Here is a 27368-nt window from a genome sequence, read left to right on the forward strand (position 1 = left end):
CACATTTTTACCCAGATATGCCATGGACCAGACACCTTGAGGGACAGACAAAAAGAAGACATGATTCATGACATAAGATTTTTTTCATCGCTTTTGTAAAAATAGACGTTGAACCTAAAAAACGCCACATTACCTCCTGGTGGTCTAATTCCGACCGTGTGTAGACTACTAGTGTGTACACTTGTAGGTGTTGTGTTGTTGACCACAATTGGACACCTATCTGAAATCTGGACACTTGGACACCTTTACAAATAAATCTTTTGGTGTCATTTTATTATATAACAAATACATCGATGAAGCACTGAGAAATCATATTTTTTAACATGAATTTATACTCTGACCCTTAATAGGTGGCAGCAGCAGCACCACCACACGTATGGGGCAGTCCCTGTGCAGGCTCCGATGACTCTCGATCCACTCATCGAATAAATGATTCATTCACTGCCGGGGCGGGGCGTAAAGAAAGCGAACAAGTTTGAAGCAATTGCGCATCACATGTTTGTAATAAAGTGTCTGTTTCGCTATACTATTTGTAACTGTGCTCATGGGAGATTCCACGCGGCGACCGACAATACCGCGAGCCGCTGCAGCTGCTCCGTACATGTACTGTTCGTAAGAGTTCCTCAACACTGAAGTGTACATATTCATTCGTTGCGGCCTCGTTATCTCTACATGCAAATCCTCCAAATCGTATCCTGGGCGCAATAGTTTTCTTTGTAGGAGTTCATTTTTCGTAAACCAGTCGATCCTTACAACGTATCGGTCGTACATGTGGCACGGTATGGAGGTGGCGCGCATCTCTTCGAGTTCCCGAGCGGTGAACGCCGGCGCGCTACCGTCGCTGTCTGCTATGTTACTGCACACGGACCGGTACACGATTCCATCGATACTGAACGCCATGCACATCAAGACAATTTCACAAGATCGCCGCTCCACATCCAATCGTTGAATATCATCCAATATGCTGTCATAGTCAACACAGCCCGTTTGTAGCACCGCGTGAGCGAATCGAATGTAAACAAATGCCGCATTGGTTAGGGCCGTATATAACAAGCCCCTGTAGATGCCAGGATGTCTGCCCGGCAGGTGTTTGGTCGTTGTGAACTTATCTTTATCGCATTCATCCAACGGTACGTCGTAGTTGGTGATCAACAGCACGTACTCACATATCATACGCATGATGGAGAGTCCGTAGACTTGACACAGCGTAGTCAACCACTCTGTAATCATGGTTTTGAAATTAATACGACGCGTGTCTAGTTGTTCAAACAAATGTGTCCCATTCACTACAGCGTTCAGTTCTTCCTGGGCACAAAACACAAACAGGATATAGTCGGAGAACGAAAGTTCACCGAGTGTCATTGTCTCGTAAAGCATTTTCCATCTAAGCGATGCACACACAGGCTCCAGTTTGAACAGTTGCAACCTATCCAGGACGGCGGCGTTGGTGTCGTCGTTTTCGTCGGTAATCGATGGGTCCCACGTCATCTGGCGAATGGCATTGGTCACAGCGAGTTTGGGCTTTGGGGGTACATCATTGACGTTGCAGTTGTATGTGGAAAAGACGTCGTGGAAGGAGAATGTACACATGTCCTTTTTCCCATCGACAGCCAGTCTGTTTTTGAACTTGTACCGTATCAAACTGTTGGTAGTGTCCGATGGTGGTGGTCCAGCTACTGTCTGCTTAGAATTGAGTGTTTCGACAATGCTCATAATCTCATAGGCCGTGTTCATGAAAAAGATACTTTTGTCTCCATCATCCGTCGTGGTCTTCATAAAAGGATTGATCATCGTACGCAGTTGCTCGATCGGAGTTGGAATGTAGTTGACAGAGTTCATGGTGGCACTAGTACTAGCTATATACGGTTGGTATTCTTGATGGTTCGATGGTTCTTGGTTTTGCAATGATGTTGGTTCGTCGGTATGCGATGATGCTGGCATTGTCGCCGTCGTGACGTCCATAGGCTGTGTATTACTACTGTAAAACCCCGTCGTCGTTGTCGTTAGTAATCCAAATAGTACATCGAATGACATGTTGTTGTTGTTGTACGAGGTCTGTGTACTTCTTCGAATGACAATTGTACATATAGGCAATGTTTTCATTATGGACACCTGGACACTCTCCCAGTGAGTGGATACCAAGTGCGTGTCCAGTCTGGACTGAGTGTATAAGAGTAGGTGCAATTGGCCAGTAAAACATTGTACCATCATGATGAGCGCCAGCAGTAACAAAAGGGTGAAGAACGGATCAGAGTCGTCGAGGAGGCCTAATAGGAATGGTCAGGAGAGGCATCGATCCAGATCTCCTAGCTACAGAGATAGGCCTACTGGAATGAGAAAAGGGCGAGACAGTCATCGTGAGAAGTCGTATTCGTCCGCTGACAGTAAGGAGATTAGAAAACGGCCCATACACCCACCCATACGACATCGATCTGACCAAAGCGACAGAGATGAGGAACAGGAGTTTGAGCGACAGGGTGTAGATGAAATACACGTAGAGTTACCACCTTCTACCATCACCGAAAAGAAAGCAGAACAGGTGAAAACTAATACGAATAATTCGTTGTCCGGAATTAAGAAACAGCAGCAGCAGCAGCACCGCGCCGGATCCGTACCAACCAGCGATGAAGATACTTCTATTGAAGATGAAGAAGACGCATCTCAACGAATAGGGGAACGATCATCATTATCATCAACCAAACGAATGACTGCATCCTGCTCGAAGTCGTCGACTATGGACAAGAAAACAGTGTTCGGAAAATTCAAAATCAACCATACACATGCCTGGTGCGATGACTCCATCCTCCAGCTGCACGTGGTGGATACTACGAAACAACAACAACAGCAGCAGCAGCAGCAGCAGCAGGAGCAGCAGGAATACGCCTACGAGGAAATTAGAAAAGTGTTTCGTGGACGTTTCGAAACGCTGTTGAGTATTTTGTACAGTCTCGACAGCAGCCCACGCAATGCACCATCGTCTTTGGATATCGGTACAATTTTGTGCACCGTATCGGGAAAGTCATCATCATCAAATCCGTTTTATGGGAGAATGGCGAAACCCGGCAAGCTTCATTCGGACAGTACTCTGTTTGAAATTATCGAACTATCCACGGTGCCAGTTACAGTGCACCGAGTCAAGCCAGTATCGTTGGCGCCGATCCACAACATTTTCGACATGTGTTTGGTGAGCATGTCCCATAACGATTCGTTAGATGTGCATGTGGAGAAGAACTGTTGCAATGACGTTTCACAAGGAATTGTAACATTTATTGTAAATAACGTGGCCGAATCTTTCAACAAGGCCGACGTGAAGAAGTCCGCAGAAAATGAGTCGCTCGGATTTCTTGACGGACTCTGTTCTTTGGGGGGGAAGGGTATCTTGCCCGAGATGTATGCGAAGGCAATATTTAGCGATCAGGACACATATTATTCGGAATACGTATCCGAATCGCTGACATCGCTCAGTTTGAACAATCCGAACGAAATGGTTAGTGGTGCATTCTTGTGTCTCGTCTTGGAAACGTTACTCTTGCATAAAAATTTGTACCAAGTCGTGTTGGACGGATACATGTGGGAGCATTTCCACAAGCAATTCGAGAACCACTTGAACCTTATGCGAAGCAGTAAGTACGATGGTGCTGTGGATAACGCGTTTGTGCAGTATTCGGCCATGAAGTTTGCAGACGATCTCATGAAAGTAGTTTGTGCGCACATAACAAACAAAAAACAGTACGTAACGAAACGCGTCCTGGGATTTCTAATGGAAACAATCAAATTTAATCGATTCTTGACGCTGTTGACGGACTCTACAAGTCGATGCGAAAAATCGGATGATCTGCTGCACTTGGATAGGAATCTGGTTGCATTTGATATGCTCAAAAACTATATAACTGTGGAGAAAAGGTCAGTGGACGTGTACAACACTAACAGTCGTATCGTTGAAAAAAGTGAGCTTCATGTGTTGAATGCCATATGTAATCGCTGGTCGAAGGACAAAAACATTCCCAATTGTGGTGTTGGGAAGAAGACCACTCTAGAAACTCACAAGGAGGACATCGAGTACGTTAAGATAAACTTGCCCGAGTATGTGATTGAGGCTTACAAAAACATAGAATAGTTTGGGTCGATTCATCCCATTATATCTCGAATGCATATTTCTAACTACTGTATACATGTTGATAAAATGGAGTTAGTGATGTGATTGTTATAAAATTTGTTTTTCTCGTTAGTCTTCAATATGTGTGGAAATCATTCAGATCTTCCTCCACTCCTCACCTGTTTTGTAATAGGTGGACCATCCATTTATTACATACGCATATTTCTGTATTGAAATCATTCATAGTATCTCCATGATCTATAATTGTGTAACTATTGCATGTTTAATTGTTGTTTTATTTTGTACTATCATCATACATCATAATTATCCAGATGGAAATTTTGATTGTGATAATCCCTGCCAGCTTACATTATTATTGTGTCAGTCAACTGTATTATTTGTATTACCTTTGGCCCCTAGAGGGCGTATTCGAGTAATAAATAAATAAATAAAATTAATTAAAAGTTGGGATTTTTTAGACGTTTAATGTTTTTTTCAGAGGAGATATTACACTGGGTCACTCCCCCCCTAGACCAACCAAGTATGGTTGTAATACTGGCACTTCCTGGGGCTGAGGGGTCATTTCAGTATTACAACCATACTTGGTTGGTCTAGGGGGGGGGGAGTGACCCAGTGTAATATCTCCTCTGAAAAAAACATTAAACGTCTAAAAAATCCCAACTTTTAATTAATTTTATTTATTTATTTATTACTCGAATAATTTTGATTGTGATAATCCCTGCCAGCTTACATTATTATTGTGTCAGTCAACTGTATTATTTGTATTACATTTGGCCCCTAGAGGGCGTATTCGAGTAATAAATAAATAAATAAAATTAATTAAAAGTTGGAATTTTTTAGACGTTTAATGTTTTTTTCAGAGGAGATATTACACTGGGTCACTCCCCCCCTAGACCAACCAAGTATGGTTGTAATACTGGCACTTCCTGGGGCTGAGGGGTCATTTCAGGATTTAGACCTACCGAGCCACTCCCCAGCCGGAACCAGTGAGACCCAAGTCATCCCCCCCCCCCCCCCCATTCCACAACTGCTAGCCATTGCTATTGGATTTTTACATGTTTTTTGGGGAAATATAAATGTAGGGCCCCAGTGTAATATCTCCTCTGAATAAAACATAAAAGCATTATCTTACGATGAAATGAATAGAAACGTAAGTGGCAGTGTTATGTTTATTCATCTGCAGCTTCAGAAACAAACGTAACAAGAAGTGATACCCTCAAAAAATGCAGTCCGACACACATGCAGGATAAACCACATGTCTCCTTTCCTGATGAGGGTAATGTGAAAACCATTCCTTCTAACTATTTTTACAGAGGCATGTTTACATTCCTCCCTCGTCACCACAAACGGGACAATGATTATGCCATTGCTGCAAGTAGAGAGTTCTTCTTGGTAATTGTTCTTTATGTGTTCAAGGGAGTTTTCCATGCTTCGTGGAAGTGCTGTCACTTTCTTGAGGTAGTCTTCATCCCGGTTGAATTCCCAACATGTGTCAAATGTCAATGTCTCGGGGAAATCGGAAAATTTATCCAGATAATCCAAACATTCCAATACATTCATCGCGGGAATCCTAGGCATCTGCCATATTTCAGTAAGAGTGAAGGGGCCATAGTCCTCCGAATTATCGGGTAATGTACGGTTTAGAACGTGAAGCGCTTTGAATTCTTTCAAGTACAAGTTACCCGGAGAGATCATTACACCATGCTCATTGGCAATGAGATAACTGTCGAACTCGCCTTGTCCACAAACATAGACACTATCGACTTCAACATTTCCCTCAGGACGAAAGGCTTGGAATAGTACATAGTTCAATGTAGCCTTCACTGCTGGGGGTAGTTTCGGTTCCGGCTGTGCTGTCACTCTAGCATTCATATTCTTCACTTGGTAATTGAGATCCATTGAATGACAATATTGTACATAGGCAATGTTTTCATTATGGACACCTGGACACTCTCCCAGTGAGTGAATACCAAGTGCGTGTCCAGTCTGGACTGAGTGTATACGAGTAGGTGCAATTGGCCAGTAAAACATTGTTGGCCTACCAAAGAAGGATTTCCCCACCCGGGATTTCCCACAACAAACATCCTCATTGTTATCACACATGGTACAGCGCCATTTTATCCCTGGTGTCGAAGTTATGAACTATTGTCAAATAAAATCATCTTTTTTAGAAGATGCAAAGACTGAATTTGAGAATTTTTTGTTCGTATATCATCGCAAGTGATCCTAGAACAGTATAGGACACAATTCAAATTGATACCATTGAAAAAACTAACGAAACGAGGCTTGCTCAGGGCAGCGTCTGTATAACGTACGCTGCCCTGAGCAAATCTAGGTGACAAAATGGCGCTTTTTGAGCTTCAAAGTCAATTTTTGACAAAACCGAACGACAGAATTCAATAATTTTTTCACCAAGGTTCTTGTATTTGTCTCGACTTATCGTGTACCAAATTTCATTGCATTGGGTTCACTAGATAAAAAGTTAGACTTTTGAAAAATGACATTTTAGCTACCCTCTTATAGTAAATGATATCCCAACTCCATTGAGTGATTGACAGACATGCTATGACGACCACACGTGACTTTACAACTGAGCTGTGATTGGGTTATATTTATACCTAAAGAATATGCTAATTATATCTTAATGTCTCGCGTAGTGTGCAGTTTGTGGCACAGCAAGTTTGAGAGTTTATTGGCACTTATTACGTTTTTGTTTAGCTTTAGCATGATAATATTTCTATTGTTTCTAGTGTTATTTTGAGTGTCCCCACCCGTTCAGCACCGCAGAGCATACTTCATTGTCTGTCCTTGGTGGCGTCAGCTTTTCTTCTGTGTATAGTTTCTGGAGGTTCTCTATCCTGGCAGCTCTCATCTCTTGCATGATTGGGCATCTGATCAGGAAGTGAACAACATCCTCCTCCTCCTCGTTGCACAGGGGGCAGATTGGGGAGATCTCCTTTTTTGAAGAACTGGACCTGTTGCGGTGCCAACCTCAAAATTGACGCCTGGGTCAGCTCCCTGATGCTGCTACTGAGAATAATCTTTGCAAGAAAGTAAGATAACTTTTACGTCTTTAAACTTGTATATTCAAACGGCACGGACATACACCAATCTTTGTCGGCAGAGGATCTATCTCGCCAGAAATCTCCTGAACCAGGGTTTCAATGGGGACAATAGGTTTGAGGACTTGGACTTGGCTTGGTCAGTTGGAATATACTCGGGCTCTGAACTTCGGGCAGAAGTTTCACCGGTTACTGTTAGTACGACGCTTGCTAGCGCTAGCTGGCTTGCTTGCTATTTAACTTTGTTGCTTCCTTCAGCAATCAGGAAAGCTCCCTTGGTTGGTTCTGCCAAATGCTCAGAGGACCCACGTTATATACCCCCAGACCAACGCCAAGAATGCATAAACAATAATTGAATTGACGTCATACAACATTCCTCGCATACCAAACTCTCGGATGACGTAGGTGATGACCTAGTTGCCGGGGGAAACCCACGCAATATGCTAATTAGGTTGAGTTGCTATCGAAACTGACCAGCGCGGTTACCAACTGGGGTGGTAACAAACTAAAGTGAATATTTCTTAACTTTGCCGCTAATCGGCACCAACAGGACCTTTGAGACTTGTAGGCCGTATCGACCCACCAGTAGACGTGCCTTTGTGGTTGCAGCCTCCACCATACATATATGGTTTGCCTTTGCACGGAAGCCATAATGGGTGAGGTTTGCCTGTCCACGTCTGATGAACAATCAGCCATTTGAGAGTCTTCTTACAGCCTGCCTCGATTGACAGTTTTGTGTACCATTTGTCCTTTACTAGTAGGGTTGTGTGTTCTCGCCAGGAGGATTTAGGCCAAGGGTACACTATTGCCTGATTCACGTCAATGCCATAGTGCCATCCCAGCTTGCGGACCTGTGCAAACCAGCTCTTGGAAGTGTCTGTCTTCGTCGCTAATTGTCTAAGTGCCACCTGATACAGTGGGTTAACCGTGTCTAGTCTTGTGATAGCCCCAAAGAGTGACAGCTGCTGATGTATGTGAACAGTGGCAGTTATTGTAAGTGCACCTAATAGGAGATAGACGGCGACTGAAGCTGTATTCTCTGATAGGCCCTGGATGCTGCGGATGATGGTTCTGTGGCATCTGTCAAGTGACTCTAGCTGTGTGGCTGTGGCGGTTGTGGCCTCCAATCCATACACGATTCGTGGGATGACAAATGTCTCGTAGAGCTTCTGGCTGGCTGGTGGGTCCAGCCCATTGTTGCCGTGGAAACCAATACCCATCAGCGAGTAGGCAGTCCTTCTTGCCATGGACAGTCTGCTTGTTAGATCTGGGGTTGCTTTACTCGCCTGCCAATTCATTCCTAGATGGTCAAATGTTTCGACAGTTGGAGCTGGTTTGGACTTTAGGAACCACTGTCTGCTTGTCTCTCCGTCATTGCAATGGATTTTGTGCGGGCATACCACTGACTTTATTGGATGAAGGTCATACAGGTTGTCTTCGGCGTAGTTGCGCGAAAAGCTTCTTGTCTGTTTTGTCGAAGTGGAATGCTTTCTTCTGGATTTTTGGGCGACTCTGTTGTGTCTTTTGCTCGACACGATTTAGCGTTGTAGTCGATCTCAGTGGGTAGTGCATCGAGGTGTTAGCATGGTATTCCTTTCGTGGGATAGCTGGGTTCGACCATTCGTGGTCTGCTCCTGGTAACTGCCCGATAAAGATATGGTCGATTCTTGAGTGGTGGTTGAGGTGGGGATTGCAGTAGGTGGGGAAAGTTGCTCCTTCTCCAATATCCCTGAACAGTAGTTCTGTCAGTAGTTCTCTGAGGCCCCTCAATATCATGTCAAATCATATTATCATAAAACGATTGAAAACAATAAATATACGGTCACAAAAGTTTATGATAACTGAGGGTACGAAGGTGTTGTTATTCCTTGACCGGTGTCTATATGGCACTGCCGAACACTGGGCATCAGCCTCATTTGTATATACAAAGAGATACAACGAGTTACATATCACCAGGTCGTAACATTCAGACTAAACATATTATATAAATACTAGCATTGTACCCGTGGCGCAGGCAGGTTCAAATCACATCACTAGAGTCCGATTTTGGTTAGTCAACAATGAAACAGTCGTTATCGCTAGTGTGATCGCTTTCGTCGTCAGTTTGGTTATGTATTTTCGATGAATCGTATAAACAGTGTTTTCTGTGCAGCCAATAGTTGTTCAAGTGCGTCGGATTATCATGTTGTGCCATGACGTCCATAATCCATGGACAGACTCTTGACACATAGCTCATAATGAAATACTCCGCATGTCGGACGCACATAAGTCCACAGGAATAAGTGTCCTTCTGATGACAGGTTTTTTTCGTGCACTTGGAAAACGTGAACTCGTTGCCGTGAATTGAACGGAATATATACATAATGTAATCCCGGCGTTCATCACGGCGTTCATATAAGCTGTCGAAGACGAAACACTTTTTACAATGGGTATCAACGACTAGCAACACCCAGTGATTACCAGTGTTATAAGGTACAAAATAGTGGCGCTTCCTCGACTCGTTTTGGGAAATAGGAGTTTTACATTTTTCTTTTTGATCTTTTTCCACCTTACCCTGAAATATATAATGCGAAGAGCACAATGAACTGATTTATCAGTATACCGAAGTGAGATGATCCGGGGAATCATCGTCAGAAAAGTACAAATTTTGCCAAGAAGATCAGTAATAAATCCACCCAAAACTTCGCAATGTGTGCTGAAGAAGCAAACTTGGCAAAACACAGCACCTCCAATGCTTTTCATTCCCGACAAACGAAGATTTTGTCCAAAAATTTGCAAATATCGGGACCGGACGCCCCCCCCCCCCCCCAGCAATTTGTGATGACGTTGGCCGCGACGTCAGTCATGAAGTCGTTCTGAACTATCCAAAATGACTTGTTTTTTACCATTTTTTTACCACGGCATATCTTTTGCACAAATGTGGGTTTTCTTTCAGTTGCTGTGGTATATGACAAATAGAAAACTGCCCTCGTGTCTGATTCGAGTCACCGGATCACACGAGTTGATTTTATCCGGCCGCTTGAAAGCCCGAGATCCCAGAACTGCTGAAACTGCAGTCCTCTGTGTCTAGAAATTAGACAAAAAGAATAGCTGCATTCAATGATCTGAAAGCCACATACCTTCCAATATCTGAACAATGTCGTGTCTAGCACTTCCACCAAGTGATCCACTTCGTGCTTTTTTACCACGTTCATGAGTTGTACCTCTAGGGTCTTAGTGGTATACCAATGACCACGCTCGACAATAGGACGTAGGTCGTCCCAAAACAGCTTTTCGTCGTGCATTTTCACGCACGTCGAATCGTCGGTCCTCATCTTGTCGGTCATGTCATCAGTATATTTATCATAAGGATGCGCTGAAAGTACACAGACGAGTATATACAAAAACGTGTAGTCAAATGTTTACTTGCGCGACACCATATACCGCCCTGTATAAAGTATAAAAGGCCGCGCATCCGCGTACAACGTGGACAGTACTTGCATACGGTATGATAATTGCACTTTTATGCCAGTCATTCTGTTAAATATTCCACTAAACACTGAACCAAAGAGCGTTTAGCAATCTCAAATCATCATTTAGCTAAAACTAGAAAATTTCATGTAACATTTGTTTCATGTGTCGCCTTCATGTCCAAACTTCAACTGCATGCATAGCTTCCAATCAGTACTCAGACTAAATGCTAAACCAATAGAGTACAACTATTCAAGCAAGAAGCGCACCTACCTTCAAAATGTTGAATACTCTCCTCTGTCAACTTGTCCAGGGTTATCAAATCCTCTGGATTGCTGCTATCGGCGACTCGGTTGTATGCGTTTAACAGGAGAACAGAAAAACCATATCTGGCAACCGCTGTGGCGATCCCGCGACTCTCCAGGTTCGTCCGAATAAATTCCAACATACATTTATCGTAACACCCGTCTTTTACATGGTATTGGTTTGCAATGCACATGTTATATTGTTCGATTTGATCACACAGATGTTTCAATTTGCCAGTATCAAAGCCAGCCAAAAGTGTGGTCAAAAAGTGTTTGGTGTGCATATCGGCCACTGAAGTTTCCATGCTGTCAAGGAAATCAAAACATTCTGTATACATTTTTTGTTGTTGAACGGTATCAGCTTTTGGTGATGTGACAAGCTGATCGTCCGACACAGCGAAAACATTTGGTGGTTCGATTGCAGAATTCGCAACATCGCCAGTAAATAATTGTTCAACAGGCTGCACATCGAGTAATTGACAGATTTCTGACACGTGGAGAGGTAGGTCGTCATGCACCGGGTAACTGGTTAGTGATGATTGAACTTCGACAACTGGCTGTTGTATGTCGACCTGCAATTCTGCAGAATTCGCAACATCGCCAGCTGTAAATGATTGTTCAACAGGCTGCATCAATAAATCGAAATTATCATCGAATAGTTGACAGAATTCGGACTCGTCGAGCTTGGACACGTCGAGAGTTAGGCCATCATGCACCGGCGGGCCAGTGGTTGACAAGTGAACATCAAAAAGTGGCTGCTGCAGGTCGTGTCCGTACACGTCGAGAGTGGCGTAATCATGCACCGGATAAGTGGTCGTTGACCTTTCGACGTCGGCTTCATGACTGTCTACGTTTTGAAGAGATTTGACAATTTTTTTAAGTTTAACAATGTCTTCTTCCACCACTTCCAATCGTTGGTCATAAATGTCCACACGATCTTTCACGACATGTGCATTGCAGCCAGCATCAACAACAGGTTGCTTCCTTTTCCTTTTTCTATTGCCGTGTAGGCCTATGTTTTTACCTGCAATTGAAAATGATGGAAAATTACGCTCACTTGGATAAAATACGCATATCATTGATTTCGTTCACAGATGATAAGTGACCACCTCCCCTTTACAAGTCGACCAAAACAGGCCAGTTCACCTTCAATTGACCAAAAGGATCATACCCCTGTAAAAATATTGACAAGAGACCAGTTCCCCTTTAATCATTTTGACCAAATGACAAGAGGTCACCTCCCCCTTTAAAAGCTGACCAAAACAGGCCAGTTTACCTTTAACTGACAAAAAGGACCATATCCTCTTTAAAGACATGGACAAGAGGCCTGTTTCCCTTTAATCATATTGATCAAATGATAAGAGGCCACATCCCCTTTAAAAGTTGACCAAACAACAGGCCATATCACCTTTAATTGATCAAAAGGACCATCTCCCTTTAAAGACAAGAGGTCACCTCCCCTTTAAAGGTTGACCAGAACAGGCAAGTTTACGCTTAGCTGACCAAAAGGACCATCTCCCCTTTAAAGATATTGACAAGAGGCCAGTTCCCCTTTAATAATTTTGATCAAATGACAAGAGGTCACCCCCCTTTTAAAAGTTCACCAAAACAGGCCAGTTTTACTTTGATTGACCAAAAACAGGCCAGAGCGATCGGGGATTTATACTATTTTTACAAAGCGCCCCCCTCCCCTCCCCCTATGGGACACAAAATGAATAAAATCGAAAACTCAAGTGACATATGGTTTGTCATTGGTATGAAATTTCCAAACAAAAAGAACACCTACCTTTAGCAGTGATTTGATCGCAGCTTCGTGGTTTTAGAATAAATAACAACTTTTCAGAGAGCACCTCGACTGGAGAGCTCCGCTCATTCTCAAAAGCATGCACAAACTTCACGCATATTCTCCCTGCCACATCAGTATTAGCTTCCAGCACGTATGTAGTGCTATACAACCTGGTCCATGGTGCAGGGTATTAGCAGGGAGATTAATGACTAGCCTGTTCTATTTTAGTTCTATTCGAGAAACACTGACCTGAGTGATAAGGCAAATTCTGCAGAGTGGCCTACCGGAACATGTAGTCAGGGTATCAATAAACAGTTATGCCAGGATGGACAAAATATGTACAGTGGCCAGCGCTTGCTCTTTGTTTTATTCTTTACTGACTGATGTTGTCAGTTTGAAATGCGTTCTGCATCTCTCCATGCGCCTGGCTTTGGTCCGACAGTGGTATTGGGTACGGGAGTGGGTAGGTGATATGCCTAATATGTGAGGGCCTTATTTGGAACAGGACCTGCTGTCACTGGTCTCAACGCATTGTGCAAAATAGCGTACTCCAATCAATCTATTGGGGGTTGCATGTAGATAGCAGCAATAAGTCCCTAAATGCAGTTAATTTCGTGTTTAACCTTTAATAAAACTTCAGTAACGTTAGAAATTTAATGTAGCTCAATCATCGTGCCCATTTAACTAATTACATTTCAACTTTGCCCGCTCCATGGGTATATGCTTATATATAATTTGCTCTCCAAATTGTCCGATCATGGCAAACTGCTAATTAATAGCATGCGAAATAGGTTTATAATTGTAACTGCATGCAATTAGAAAAACCTTTTCACAGAGTCTCGTTATAATAGTACAATGGACCGAGTCGCGGCCACGTCACCCTCCCCTATAACTAGTATTCGTATTCCATTATCCTACACTCTGAGTTCGTGACTTGGCATCTGTATATTTAGGGCACTGGACACGCTCGTTCTCTCTCATTGCTCTCTTGGCGGCCCAGCTAGCAGCTTCGCCTCATAAGTCTGATGATAAGATATCAGCAACATCATTTCAATTTGAATCAAACAAATTGTCGGAGAAATCGTCCTGACCAAGTAGCTATGCTTTGAGGATAGATGACAAAAAGCGAAGGTCGAAGAAAAGCTGTGGGGAACACAGCCGGACCTTCAGGCGACAAGCCGCTTCATCTCCGCCACAGGACTGAGGTTATAGTACTTAGGCAGGTTGAACGCTGAAGAAGAAGAAGAAGATGACAAAAAGCCAAAGGCGTTTTTCAAGATGGGCAAGGTGAGTTGAGGTTGATCCAACAGAAACCATCAACTTGTTTGAATTGAATTTCAGCACGATATGAAGCAATGTAGGCCACCATAGACCTTGATGGTGTACGTTCCTCTTTACTCCTTGTACTGGAAGATTGAAACTGTTTGTGGCTAACTCACGCGCTAATGTTGGTGTTATCTTGTTGCACATGCTGAGCATATTCCAACGAAGGAGAAAGGTGACATTGATCCTCTTTTGTCATGCTCCCCTGACTTTCAGAACGGCATCAATAGAGTTCTAGCGTAAGTACAGTGATACAAGTCATAGCATTACCTTTTGCAGCTAACTTGCTTATGGGTTTGACCCCCTTTCCTTCAAGAAGACTAAGTGAGGAGATAACTTTAGCAAACCTAGCAAAAGTTTGCGAATCTCATTTGATGGCATCGTCATATCTTTGCAGAGAATTCATCGATCGCCGACAACGAATTGCAAGAGATACCGTTTCCCTTGACAAGCCGTTTCAACAAGTGTGAGTTGGCTTATATTGGAACAATCGCAAATAATATGAACCTGATCGTGAGATATCAGCAACATCATTACAAGTAAGTGTAGTAAATTATCTCTTATTACTCTTTGAGTTCATTCCCCACTAGGTTAGTCTGTGTTCAAGTTCAGCATCGGTCTACGGCACAGTGCCTCAGACTTCCCGGTTGACGTATAAGATGATTTCTTCAATTAAAGATGTTATTCGGTTGCTCCATAGTGCTGAAGGCCTTTGAAGTCGCTAGATTCAGTTGTCTTCGTTAGTAGAGTGGGTTAGAGAACTCCCTTCACATGTCAACATTGGAGGGGGAAAGTTATGCACTGTCGCAGAAGTCCGAGTCATATGTCAAGGAGCTGGTGGTCGGAAGTTAAATGTTGGCGCGAATACCATTCGCGAGGCGGATTTGGTTTCTCTGGAGCCAGATGGTTTATTGACTGACGAGATAATGAGTGGATTCCTTTGGATTCTGATGAGGGAGTGCAATGTGAAGACATCCAGGACTGTAAATATGCCACCTTCCTATCTGGCTGTGATGTCGGAAAAGGGAAACATGACCTGGCTATTGAGAAAGGTGAGTTAGTTTTATCTAGTGGCATTTTATTGTCTGGACATGGCTTGAAAATAGTCTGTAGCTTGCTTGCTTGCTTTAGAGCAGCTCCAGACAGTGGTCAAATCAGCGCTTGTCCCTCAAGGTGTCTGGTCCATGGCATATCTGGGTAAAAATGTGAACGTAAAGGGGGGGGGGGGGGGCAATTTTGGCCCTCTCGTACCCCCCCCCCCCCCCACAACATCGATGTATTTATTATATATAGTAGGGATATAAAATTTTCCGAACAAAATGACACGAAAAGATTTGTAAAGGTGTCCAAGTGTCCAGATAGGTGTCCAAGTGTCCAAATAGGTGTCCAAGTGTCCAGATAGGTGTCCAAGTGTCCAGATAGGTGTCCAAGTGTCCAGATAGGTGTCGAAGTGCACCATAACACTGTTTTCAGCACTTCATTTAAATATTCTGCAAGCAACCTTACGTTTAATATCATTTTAGAAGAGCAATTAATTCACTTAATTATTTCAGTCCAAAATTATTTAAATCAAATTTAATCATTCCCTCCCCGTTTAGTCATAGTTTTGTTCCGCTAGGGTTGGTCCACACTATCTTCTACCTGTAGGTACACTCCTAGTTTAAATCACACAGAAGTCACAAATGAATGAAAGTGATTAGTGATGTCAAAACATGTTAATTTAAACAAGCAAAATAACTCAAAAACATGACCCCCAAAAATGACTGAAACTCATGGTATTCTTCAGAAGCATAATATCAGATATCCATTACTATCTAAGTGGTTTTAAACCACATATACCCTGTTTTTGAAGTGTTGGTCATGATTATTGATTGGTCGTGATTGGTGATGATTGGTCGGCATTTAGTATCGCCCCATCTTGCACTTTTATGAAAATGCCGCCATGTTGGATTATAATCGAAAATTTCGTGACACAAATTGGGTCATTGTGGAACCAAAACTGGACAGATTTTCATCTAACTACTTTCAAAAGATTGTTAGGAGACTGGACAATTGGAATATGATGGTGTGGACATTCATAAAGTACGAACACAGGGAGTAATATAGGCCGAAAGCCTAAGCATGATACCGCTTCGTCGCTACACAGTAGTCTTACATCCGTGTAAATGAATGTACATGCTTATACATGTATACAGTGTGCGTGTTTATCACCTAAAAAACTCCGTAAGTAAAAGTAAAAACATGCATTGTGTACTTTGTGCCGACTCATTGCCTTATAGCACAGATGATGTGATGGCTGTACTTGCTGCTTAGCTTGTACGAAGTCATGACTAGCGCACGGGCCAAAAAAAAAGTTCAAAATGTGTTCTGGGCATGTTGTTTGTACAGTATTGCTGTGCCTTTATTTCTCGGTACAATGTACTTCCACACTATCATCATTGGAATGCCACAGTGCAGTGAATGTTGGTCATTTTCTACCAAATCTGGCCTTGATGTACATAATCATAATTTTGAACCTGTAGCCTGGGCCTACCGGATATTATGAGAATGAGGTGAGGACAGCCAACTGATTTTGATTTTGATTCACCATTGTTTATTGCAATGCTTTCTTTGCTCTTCCAGTTGCTGTTATAAATGAAAACATCATGCCGAACACCGACAAGAACAGTGTCCTGTCAAGCTTTGACACAGTGTCCTGTCAAGCTTTGACAGCCCTAGACCTGGTGTCAGATTGCTGTGTTGCTAAATGCAATTGTGAAATAATTCATAGGCCAGCTTTTCATTCACTTTAAAAGTTTCTTCTTTTTATCAGCTTGTTGAGGAGGGTGCACAGTTGGTGAATATGATCGAAAACAGCATCAGCTCGGCCTGCTGTCAACAACTGATAGTGGTTCAGATGACGATGATGCCATTGGTCGTGCCCCACTCCAGGTGATTGCAGAAAATGAACGAGAACTGCCCTCTACTTCTAGAACTTCTAAGTTTGTGATGTCTATCTATCTAGGTAAGTACTTTTTAAAAAGATCAAAATGTGTTCTGGGCATGTTGTTTGTATTGCTGTGCCTTTATTTCTCGGTACAATGTATGTACTTCCACACTATCGTCATTGGAATGCCACAGTGCAGTGAATGTTGGTCATTTTCTGCCTAACCTGGCCTTGATGTACATAATCATAATTTTGAACCTGTAGCCTGGGCCTACCGGATATTATGAGAATGAGGTGAGGACAGCCAACTGATTTTGATTTTGATTCATCACTGTTTATTGCAATGCATTCTTTGCTCTTCCAGTTGCTGTTATAAATGAAAACATCACGCCGAACACCGACAAGAACAGTGTCCTGTCAAGCACATTCATTGATGACGAGATGCGAGATCCTAATTGGAATGCAAATCTTTCAGTCAACAAGTAAGTTTGCCCTTGCTGTTGTCATGGAATCACAATTATGACATTGTGCTCATGTAGAGACGACATCACAGATCTGTGTGTACTTTTGGGTGGAGGGAATTTTAAGGTAGTTGAGGAGAGTTGTTCATGGAGAACATATTGAGTCAGGAGGACACATTATATAGAGGATAAACTATTCCAGTACACATGACAAAGAATGATCGCAAGCAAGAGACCAATGAGCACAACCAAGGAATTGACTGATTTTGATTTTGATTCATCACTGTTTATTGCAGTGCTTTCTTTGCTCTTCCAGTTGCTGTTAATAAAAACATCATGCTGAACACCGACAAGAAGACTGTCCTGTCAAGCTTTGACAGCCCTAGACCTGTTGTCAGATTGCTATGTTGCTAAATGCAATTGTGAAATAATTCATAGGCCAGCTTTTCATTCACTTTAAAAGTTTCTTCTTTTTATCAGCTTGTTGAGGAGGGTGCACAGTTGGTGAATATGATCGAAAACAGCATCAGCTCGGCCTGCTGTCAACAACTGATAGTGGTTCAGATGACGATGATGCCATTTGTGCTGCCCCACTCGATCCAGGTGATTGCAGAAAATGAACGAGAACTGCCCTCTACTTCTAGAACTTCTAAGTTTGTGATGTCTATCTATCTACTAGGTAAGTACTTTTAAAAAAGATCAAAATGTGTTCTGGGCATGTTGTTTGTACAGTATTGCTGTGCCTTTATTTCTCGGTACAATGTATGTACTTCCACACTATCGTCATTGGAATGCCACAGTGCAGTGAATGTTGGTCATTTTCTGCCTGGCCTTGATGTACATAATCATAATTTTGAACCTGTAGCCTGGGCCTACCGGATATTGTGAGAATGAGGTGAGGACAGCCAACTGATTTTGATTTTGATTCATCACTGTTTATTGCAATGCATTCTTTGCTCTTCCAGTTGCTGTTATAAATGAAAACATCATGCCGAACACCGACAAGAACAGTGTCCTGTCAAGCGCATTCATTGATGATGAGATGCGAGATCCCAATTGGAATGCAAATCTTTCAGTCAACAAGTAAGTTTGCCCTTGCTGTTGTCATGGAATCACAGCTCATTGTCATTATGGACGGTATGACCTACAGCGCCATTATTCCCTAGTTGTGACTTTCTCTAGTTTCAACTTCCACCACTTCCACCACTCCACCACCAGAGTGGCGCTAGTAGTTCGCAGTAGGCAGAGACATAGGTTATGACGTATCTATGTCCGTGCCTACTGTGAATTTTGGCCATTTTCACAATATTTGCCTACACAATGTACTACGAAAGGAACAATTCCTTATGCATATACAACGTTACCTTATTATATATGCATAGGGGGTCGAAAGGTCAACTATCATTTGGATTGATGAATAAATTAATTGTATGGTCACGTGTGATCACGAATTGAGGTGATTTTGTTAAACGGAGGTCTCCTTCATTGACTTTGGCCCAGGGGTGTTGTCCCTGACTGCCAAAAAAATCAAAATGGCTGCCTACAGTAATGTAGTTCCGATTCCCGCCACCGGTAGATCGCAGATGGCGCTGCTACTTTTGACTAATGCCATTTCAATGAAACAGTGTACAATTTTTAAACTCTCATAAAATTTAAACCGATAGACCGATTTCGATGAACTAAAGCTTAAAATGATCTCCTTTCGATTCTGAACAACTTTCTCGCAGGTTGTAGGGGTCTATCTTAAAAAATGAAAAAGTTTTGAAAAGTGATGATGGGAATCCCCAACCCTGCAATCATCATGTCTATAAAGAGAACATTCAATGTGGTACCTGAGTTTTCACTGCTGCTGGAATCATGTTTGTATCTGGTAAAAAAACACGTAGACAAAGTGTTTAGGAGAGATTCATACATGGGAATGTGAATATTATAGATTTTTGGTTGGACTTGTGAATTTCCGGGAAATTTATTTTTGTCAGAAATTCTTACAACCGACTAGGTAATACAGGGGTAAGGGTAATCGTTTTTCCTTCATCACAAACCAATGCATTGCATTGCATCATTTTTTCAAAACACGCGAATTGAGTGAAAAAAAATGCAAATGTACATGTTTGCCCTTGCTGTTGTCATGGAATCACAATTATGACATTGTGCTCATGTAGAGACGACATCACAGATCTGTGTGTACTTTTGGGTGGAGGGAATTTTAAGGTAGTTGAGGAGAGTTGTTCATGGAGAACATATTGAGTCAGGAGGACACATTATATAGAGGATAAACTATTCCAGTACACATGACAAAGAATGATCGCAAGCAAGAGACCAATGAGCACAACCAAGGAATTGACTGATTTTGATTTTGATTCATCACTGTTTATTGCAATGCTTTCTTTGCTCTTCCAGTTGCTGTTATAAATGAAAACATCATGCCGAACACCGACAAGAACAGTGTCCTGTCAAGCTTTGACAGCCCTAGACCTGGTGTCAGATTGCTGTCTTGCTAAATGCAATTGTGAAATAATTCATAGGCCAGCTTTTCATTCACTTTAAAAGTTTCTTCTTTTTATCAGCTTGTTGAGGAGGGTGCACAGTCGGTGAATATGATCGAAAACAGCATCAGCTCGGCCTGCTGTCAACAACTGATAGTGGTTCAGATGACGATGATGCCATTTGTGGTGCCCCACTCGATCCAGGTGATTGCAGAAAATGAACGAGAACTGCCCTCTACTTCTAGAACTTCTAAGTTTGTGATGTCTATCTATCTACTAGGTAAGTACTTTTAAAAAAGATCAAAATGTGTTCTGGGCATGTTGTTTGTACAGTATTGCTGTGCCTTTATTTCTCGGTACAATGTATGTACTTCCACACTATCGTCATTGGAATGCCACAGTGCAGTGAATGTTGGTCATTTTCTGCCTAACCTGGCCTTGATGTACATAATCATAATTTTGAACCTGTAGCCTGGGCCTACCGGATATTATGAGAATGAGGTGAGGACAGCCAACTGATTTTGATTTTGATTCATCACTGTTTATTGCAATGCATTCTTTGCTCTTCCAGTTGCTGTTATAAATGAAAACATCACGCCGAACACCGACAAGAACAGTGTCCTGTCAAGCACATTCATTGATGACGAGATGCGAGATCCTAATTGGAATGCAAATCTTTCAGTCAACAAGTAAGTTTGCCCTTGCTGTTGTCATGGAATCACAATTATGACATTGTGCTCATGTAGAGACGACATCACAGATCTGTGTGTACTTTTGGGTGGAGGGAATTTTAAGGTAGTTGAGGAGAGTTGTTCATGGAGAACATATTGAGTCAGGAGGACACATTATATAGAGGATAAACTATTCCAGAACACATGACAAAGAATGATCGCAAGCAAGAGACCAATGAGCACAACCAAGGAATTGACTGATTTTGATTTTGATTCATCACTGTTTATTGCAGTGCTTTCTTTGCTCTTCCAGTTGCTGTTAATAAAAACATCATGCTGAACACCGACAAGAAGACTGTCCTGTCAAGCTTTGACAGCCCTAGACCTGTTGTCAGATTGCTATGTTGCTAAATGCAATTGTGAAATAATTCATAGGCCAGCTTTTCATTCACTTTAAAAGTTTCTTCTTTTTATCAGCTTGTTGAGGAGGGTGCACAGTTGGTGAATATGATCGAAAACAGCATCAGCTCGGCCTGCTGTCAACAACTGATAGTGGTTCAGATGACGATGATGCCATTTGTGCTGCCCCACTCGATCCAGGTGATTGCAGAAAATGAACGAGAACTGCCCTCTACTTCTAGAACTTCTAAGTTTGTGATGTCTATCTATCTACTAGGTAAGTACTTTTAAAAAAGATCAAAATGTGTTCTGGGCATGTTGTGGGCATGTTGTTTGTACAGTATTGCTGTGCCTTTATTTCTCGGTACAATGTATGTACTTCCACACTATCGTCATTGGAATGCCACAGTGCAGTGAATGTTGGTCATTTTCTGCCTAACCTGGCCTTGCTGTACATAATCATAATTTTGAACCTGTAGCCTGGGCCTACCGGATATTGTGAGAATGAGGTGAGGACAGCCAACTGATTTTGATTTTGATTCATCACTGTTTATTGCAATGCATTCTTTGCTCTTCCAGTTGCTGTTATAAATGAAAACATCATGCCGAACACCGACAAGAACAGTGTCCTGTCAAGCGCATTCATTGATGATGAGATGCGAGATCCCAATTGGAATGCAAATCTTTCAGTCAACAAGTAAGTTTGCCCTTGCTGTTGTCATGGAATCACAGCTCATTGTCATTATGGACGGTATGACCTACAGCGCCATTATTCCCTAGTTGTGACTTTCTCTAGTTTCAACTTCCACCACTTCCACCACTCCACCACCAGAGTGGCGCTAGTAGTTCGCAGTAGGCAGAGACATAGGTTATGACGTATCTATGTCCGTGCCTACTGTGAATTTTGGCCATTTTCACAATATTTGCCTACACAATGTACTACGAAAGGAACAATTCCTTATGCATATACAACGTTACCTTATTATATATGCATAGGGGGTCGAAAGGTCAACTATCATTTGGATTGATGAATAAATTAATTGTATGGTCACGTGTGATCACGAATTGAGGTGATTTTGTTAAACGGAGGTCTCCTTCATTGACTTTGGCCCAGGGGTGTTGTCCCTGACTGCCAAAAAAATCAAAATGGCTGCCTACAGTAATGTAGTTCCGATTCCCGCCACCGGTAGATCGCAGATGGCGCTGCTACTTTTGACTAATGCCATTTCAATGAAACAGTGTACAATTTTTAAACTCTCATAGAATTTAAACCGATAGACCGATTTCGATGAACTAAAGCTTAAAATGATCTCCTTTCGATTCTGAACAACTTTCTCGCAGGTTGTAGGGGTCTATCTTAAAAAATGAAAAAGTTTTGAAAAGTGATGATGGGAATCCCCAACCCTGCAATCATCATGTCTATAAAGAGAACATTCAATGTGGTACCTGAGTTTTCACTGCTGCTGGAATCATGTTTGTATCTGGTAAAAAACACGTAGACAAAGTGTTTAGGAGAGATTCATACATGGGAATGTGAATATTATAGATTTTTGGTTGGACTTGTGAAAATTTTGCAGCGTATAACGTCATGAGTAAAACGTGTCGCAATGCAGGTGTGATGAATCTAGGCGATTACGAGAGCATCAGTTTCAAGTACAAGAATCCAAACACTAACACCCAGTTCTTGAAATCTGAACTGTTCGACGGGGACGGCTGTTCTGAGGCGAAATCAGAGAGCCGTTCTCCTGCCATATGAGAAATGTTAATACTCAGCACTTTGCTGCTACTGTGTTACGTTACTACATTCACTTGTTCTAATCTTTGATTGACAAAGTGTCTCCAAAATGCTAACTTTATCAGAAATACGTAACCTTGTACGTACATGTATGTGCCTCCCATATTAAAGCAAACATTGCATTGTGGAATCAAATTATTATAAGTGTGTTGATTATAATAATAATATGTGCATTTCATTATTTCAGGTTCTGAGGCATGACACGTACGTATGACACACACACTCTCTGCCATATAGAGTGATGTTGAACAAGCTGGTTCTTAAATCTGTTAAAAAGCTCAGTTCTGATGCTCAGACCTCAGGGTTGGAGGAGGGCTTCCACTTCACCTACCACCAGGCAATGAGTGAGTGAGCAGGTCAGTTCAGTTAGCAATTATAATTGCATACACAGTGTTCCTTGTTTTAATTTATTTCAGTGTGTAGGCAATCTTCATGTCTACGTACTTAATACTACTTGTAACTAAACTGGAAGATGCAGAGTGCAGTTACATTCACGCGCGTGTCCGCAATGCAGCCAGTAGTAATTATAACTACGTAGCACTGCCGCTGCTGACTGCCTGATATCTCAAATGACTGACATTGAAAACCAAATGAAGTGACTATTTGAGCGGCGGATATTACACACTTTATTAATGTGTCTGATATTTCCAATCACACACAATCCATTTGTTGTGTTCTCTTTTAAGTACACTGCTTCACTCATCTCTTTCAGAATCTATGCCGACAGACAGAGTGTGGTGGAGGAAGTCATCCGGCTGGTGAAGACTGGAGAGACCTATGACGTAAACTATGTGTAATGACTGATGATACTCCAAATCTGGCCTCGCTGCACACACCGCCACCTGCTTCCAAGGAAGAGGCTGTATTGATTGCACTTGCAGCATCGAAGTCGCTTCAACAAGAACGCCTGCTGAGATAGACATACATGCACCAGCCTCAAGAACTCATGCACACATCATTGTGTAGGCTGTTACTGTGTAGATGATGTAGACTGACTGCATGACGTGTTGAGAACTTCTCGATCACTGGCTTCCTGGATAAATGATGACAAGCTCTGATAATATCAGCTTTTTATAGTGTAGTACTCGAGGCCCTAGTTTCTGGAAGTTCATATTATTGCGCAGGGAAAAAGTCCCAAGCATGCATGAAAAATTTTAAGAATGCAAATTTTGAATTAACAATGTTCACTCGAAGTTTTATTACAAATAAAAATAGAAGAACATTATTGATAAACATTGTGTGTGATTGTCATTGTCTTTCTCACTTGGCTATATCATCACAACAGCTATAGTCATTGTCACAACACATTCATTGATCATTGATTGACATGATCTGCTCGGACGGACACCTCCATGGCTTCCTCCTCCATGGCTTCCATGAATCCAACAAATTCTGCTTCATCCTCAGGTCCAAACTTGTGGAGGAAACTCGAATGCCCTCATGCACCTTGCAGACCGACTGCACAGCATGGAACCACAACACGAATGTCCTTGCCCAGGAAACCAAAAGCCCAGCGAACGTACAAGCTGCCTATATAGCCGGCGATGTGACGGTACTTTTTTGAAGTACCGTCCATACATACTGCATGGGTCTTAGTTATAATAGTACATATTAATATTGATCATACCAAGCTGTATCACTATCAAGCACACCGCAGGTGAATCCTGCGTGATCTGTGATGCAATTACCACCTACTCCTGTGGAACCCCCGGTTTCCTCCTGCTCCTCTACCGTCATCAGTAGTGCTTGGTATCGATCCACTGCACGACAGCACCGACGTCGTGCATTCCTTTCTTCTCTTGGACACGACTTGACAAATCTAACAAACATCATGACGTGCACCTGCAAAGATAAATTATTAAACAGCATCGACCAATGAACGACGAGATATTGTAATCACTACGAGACTCAACTGCATGCTGCTGCTGCTGCTGCTGTTCTAGGCCCAGCACAGCATGCACAGTGACACGAATTGTTTGTTTACATCGATCAGCTGATGATGACCGAGGACGAGGTCAGATATGCATGTCAACACACTACTAAGTTAGTTGCTAACCTACTAACGTTTCACAACAACACTAGACAGACAGAGTCTCCCAGCAGAACATCATTACAAAATACCTGAAATAGAAATGAGACGCCTATCTTCATCGGGTTTATAATAATAATGATAATAATGATAATATAATAACGGTTAGAGTCGATTGTGTGCGGGTGTGTGTGTGTGTGTGTGTGTGTATACCGTCTTGACCCGGTTGACCGGAACCAGAAAACCTCCGCGCCCAGGTGACATTTTTGCACGCGAATCGTATAGGCCAATGCACAGCAATTTACCTGGGGAGCCGAGATTGTCTTCAGCGGGACGCGATGATGTTTACGGAGCAGAGTAGCCGCTTTTCCGTTCGAGATTTCGTCAAAACAGGGCCGAATCAAAGTGTGACGATACCCTGGGGCGAATCGAAATGCATTAAACAACAATCTGCATCGCTGCCAGAGACTATTTTTCTCTTTCCGCGAAGAAATCGTGCTTTGAACTGGCAAAATTTCGCAAAAGATTTTCAGTCTGCTTACTTTTCCGTCGGTCCGGGGTTGCTCGTTTCGACGACGACGACGATTTCGTCAATATCATGGCGTGTGGCAAGAAGTCGACAATCTGGTCCCATTTATGATGCAATAATCTTGAAAGTACATTGGTCTCAATGTCTATTTCCTCGTTTCCATGACAAAATCCTACCGTGAAACCAGTCCTGTTCAACCCACTCGTCGTCCACAACAACACAACACGTAGCCATTAATCAGCGGCAGGTCTCACTAGCCGGTGCGGAGGCCAGGCCTAGCGCCATCAGCGGCTGTAGACTTGGCAGCAGGCCCCTTATACTCTCTGCTCACACAAACCTATACAATTCTACAATAGCTTGTCTACTATTGTAGAATGCACATCTGACCAAGTTTCAACGTCGTCTAGACATAATACAGTGATGCATATTATAGACTGTTTACATAGCACAATGCATGCATGAGACACCACCTGATCACATGCATACTGGCTAGTGAGACCTCAAACACTTAGATGATAATAATATTAAGGACAGGGCCGGTCGGCTAAGGTCTTTTTGAATTCAAATCCTACACTCGGCCGGGTCTCGGGATCATTATCTATGCTTTCATGCTTATCTCCGGGCAAAAAGGCATCATCGTAACTATATCACCCCCCCCCACACACACACACACACACACACACACACACACACACACACACACATACGCACCCGCACACCCGCGCACGCACACACCTCTCTCCCAACCACCAACTACTCCGGCGCTGTGCTAGCGGCCAACTGCTTCTTCGATCAACTGCCATGATGGCATATCATCCATCCAAACTATCAAAACTTTCTGATCATGGGTCATGGTTAATGAATAATTCACCTCATGCACTAGCCAAAAATCAATTTACACAGAATAATATCATTTTATGTTATACAGAAGTCACAAATGAGATGAAAATGATTGATGATATGTTAAAAACAAGCAAAAAAATATTTAAAAGTCACAGGGGTTATAAATAGGGTGCAGTAGTGGTCAACCATGCACCCACGCACCACCATTCACCTCTGATTAATGAGTTCATGAACAGTAATTCTAAGCTGATAATAATTCTACCGCCAAAAGAGACCACGCACATGCCTAATTGCATATGCATGTATGGTTACTATGGTAAACAACTACAACAATTACACTGAACAACAATTACACTGACTGAGGCTCCACAGAGCAAGTAGGTACGTACCTGCATGGTGCGCATGCCTGTCCAGGTAGCACATGCACTGTCTCGAGAGTCAGCGATGAGTCACCCGGCCGCGCAGGTAGCTTCCCCATCTATTAAATGTACAGCACTGCATGGGAGTGAAGAGGATAGTCTGAGTGACCATGGTAACCAACCGGCCGCCGGTGCTGCCACCTGTATTTTCCCGCTGGCCGATATATGAACTAACGCTAGAACAGGATACAAATTTAACAAATATGCCCCTAACTCGCTAACCCCTCCACCAAATTTCTAGCTAACTTTGCCAATACCTGCACACATCGTTTACCAAACACCTCGCACAGGTCAAATTACGCACAACAACACCCGGCGCGCGTATTCACCGTTACGCCGTACTCGAAGATTTTCGCGATTTTTCATCCAGCCAGATATGCATCAAATAGGTGAGGGGGTGAGGGGGTGAAATCGTTTCCAAAACACCTCACCCAGGTCAAATTCCAGCCGTACGGGCGGCGCAGGGGGGGGGGGGTGGGTCAAAGTGAGGGGGCCTATTTCCGATGTGAGTTGTAGTAGGCCTACCATGGCCATGATTGTGTACTTTAGACAATCATGTACGTTATAGACATGATGTTCGAGTCGTACGTGCGTGCTATTGTAAGTTGTGATAGTTCAGTGTTGCATTGAAAGTTTGACACTAGGGTTAGGCCGGTTAGGGTAAGGCCGGTTAGGGTTAGGCCGGTTAGGGTTAGGCCGGTTAGGGTTAGCCGGCCGGCTCTGTTCATGCATGCAATACTGCAGCAGGGTTAGGTTTGTACGGATGA

General features: G+C 42.7%; 1 protein-coding gene and 1 long non-coding RNA gene across 8 annotated transcripts; one reads left to right on the forward strand and one right to left on the reverse strand.

The window, feature by feature from the left end:
- Window positions 1–14586: 14586 nt before the first annotated feature.
- LOC135483436 (uncharacterized) lies at window positions 14587–24014 on the forward strand. 7 transcript variants are annotated; one of them, XM_064764381.1, is made up of 11 exons: window positions 14587–15095; window positions 16856–17047; window positions 17334–17451; window positions 17911–18109; window positions 18396–18513; window positions 19998–20196; window positions 20488–20605; window positions 21065–21263; window positions 21566–21683; window positions 22969–23137; window positions 23494–24014. In XM_064764381.1, the coding sequence occupies exons 6-8, from the start codon at window positions 20028–20030 to the stop codon at window positions 21090–21092; spliced, it is 315 nt and encodes a 104-aa protein (XP_064620451.1). In that variant the 5' UTR covers window positions 14587–15095; window positions 16856–17047; window positions 17334–17451; window positions 17911–18109; window positions 18396–18513; window positions 19998–20027; the 3' UTR covers window positions 21093–21263; window positions 21566–21683; window positions 22969–23137; window positions 23494–24014. The 7 variants fall into 7 exon arrangements, with proteins under 7 accessions (XP_064620451.1, XP_064620452.1, XP_064620449.1 ...); XM_064764379.1 differs by lacking the exon at window positions 14587–15095 and adding an exon at window positions 15938–16266; XM_064764380.1 differs by lacking the exon at window positions 14587–15095 and adding an exon at window positions 15949–16125.
- On the reverse strand, window positions 23949–26179 carry LOC135483437 (uncharacterized). Its single transcript, XR_010446316.1, has 2 exons — window positions 25353–26179; window positions 23949–24623 (listed from the first exon to the last, which is right to left on the reverse strand). It is a non-coding gene; the product is annotated as an uncharacterized LOC135483437 (long non-coding RNA).
- Window positions 26180–27368: the final 1189 nt, after the last annotated feature.

Source organism: Lineus longissimus, chromosome 2, assembly GCF_910592395.1.
Source record: "Lineus longissimus chromosome 2, tnLinLong1.2, whole genome shotgun sequence".
Lineage (NCBI taxonomy): Eukaryota > Metazoa > Nemertea > Pilidiophora > Heteronemertea > Lineidae > Lineus > Lineus longissimus.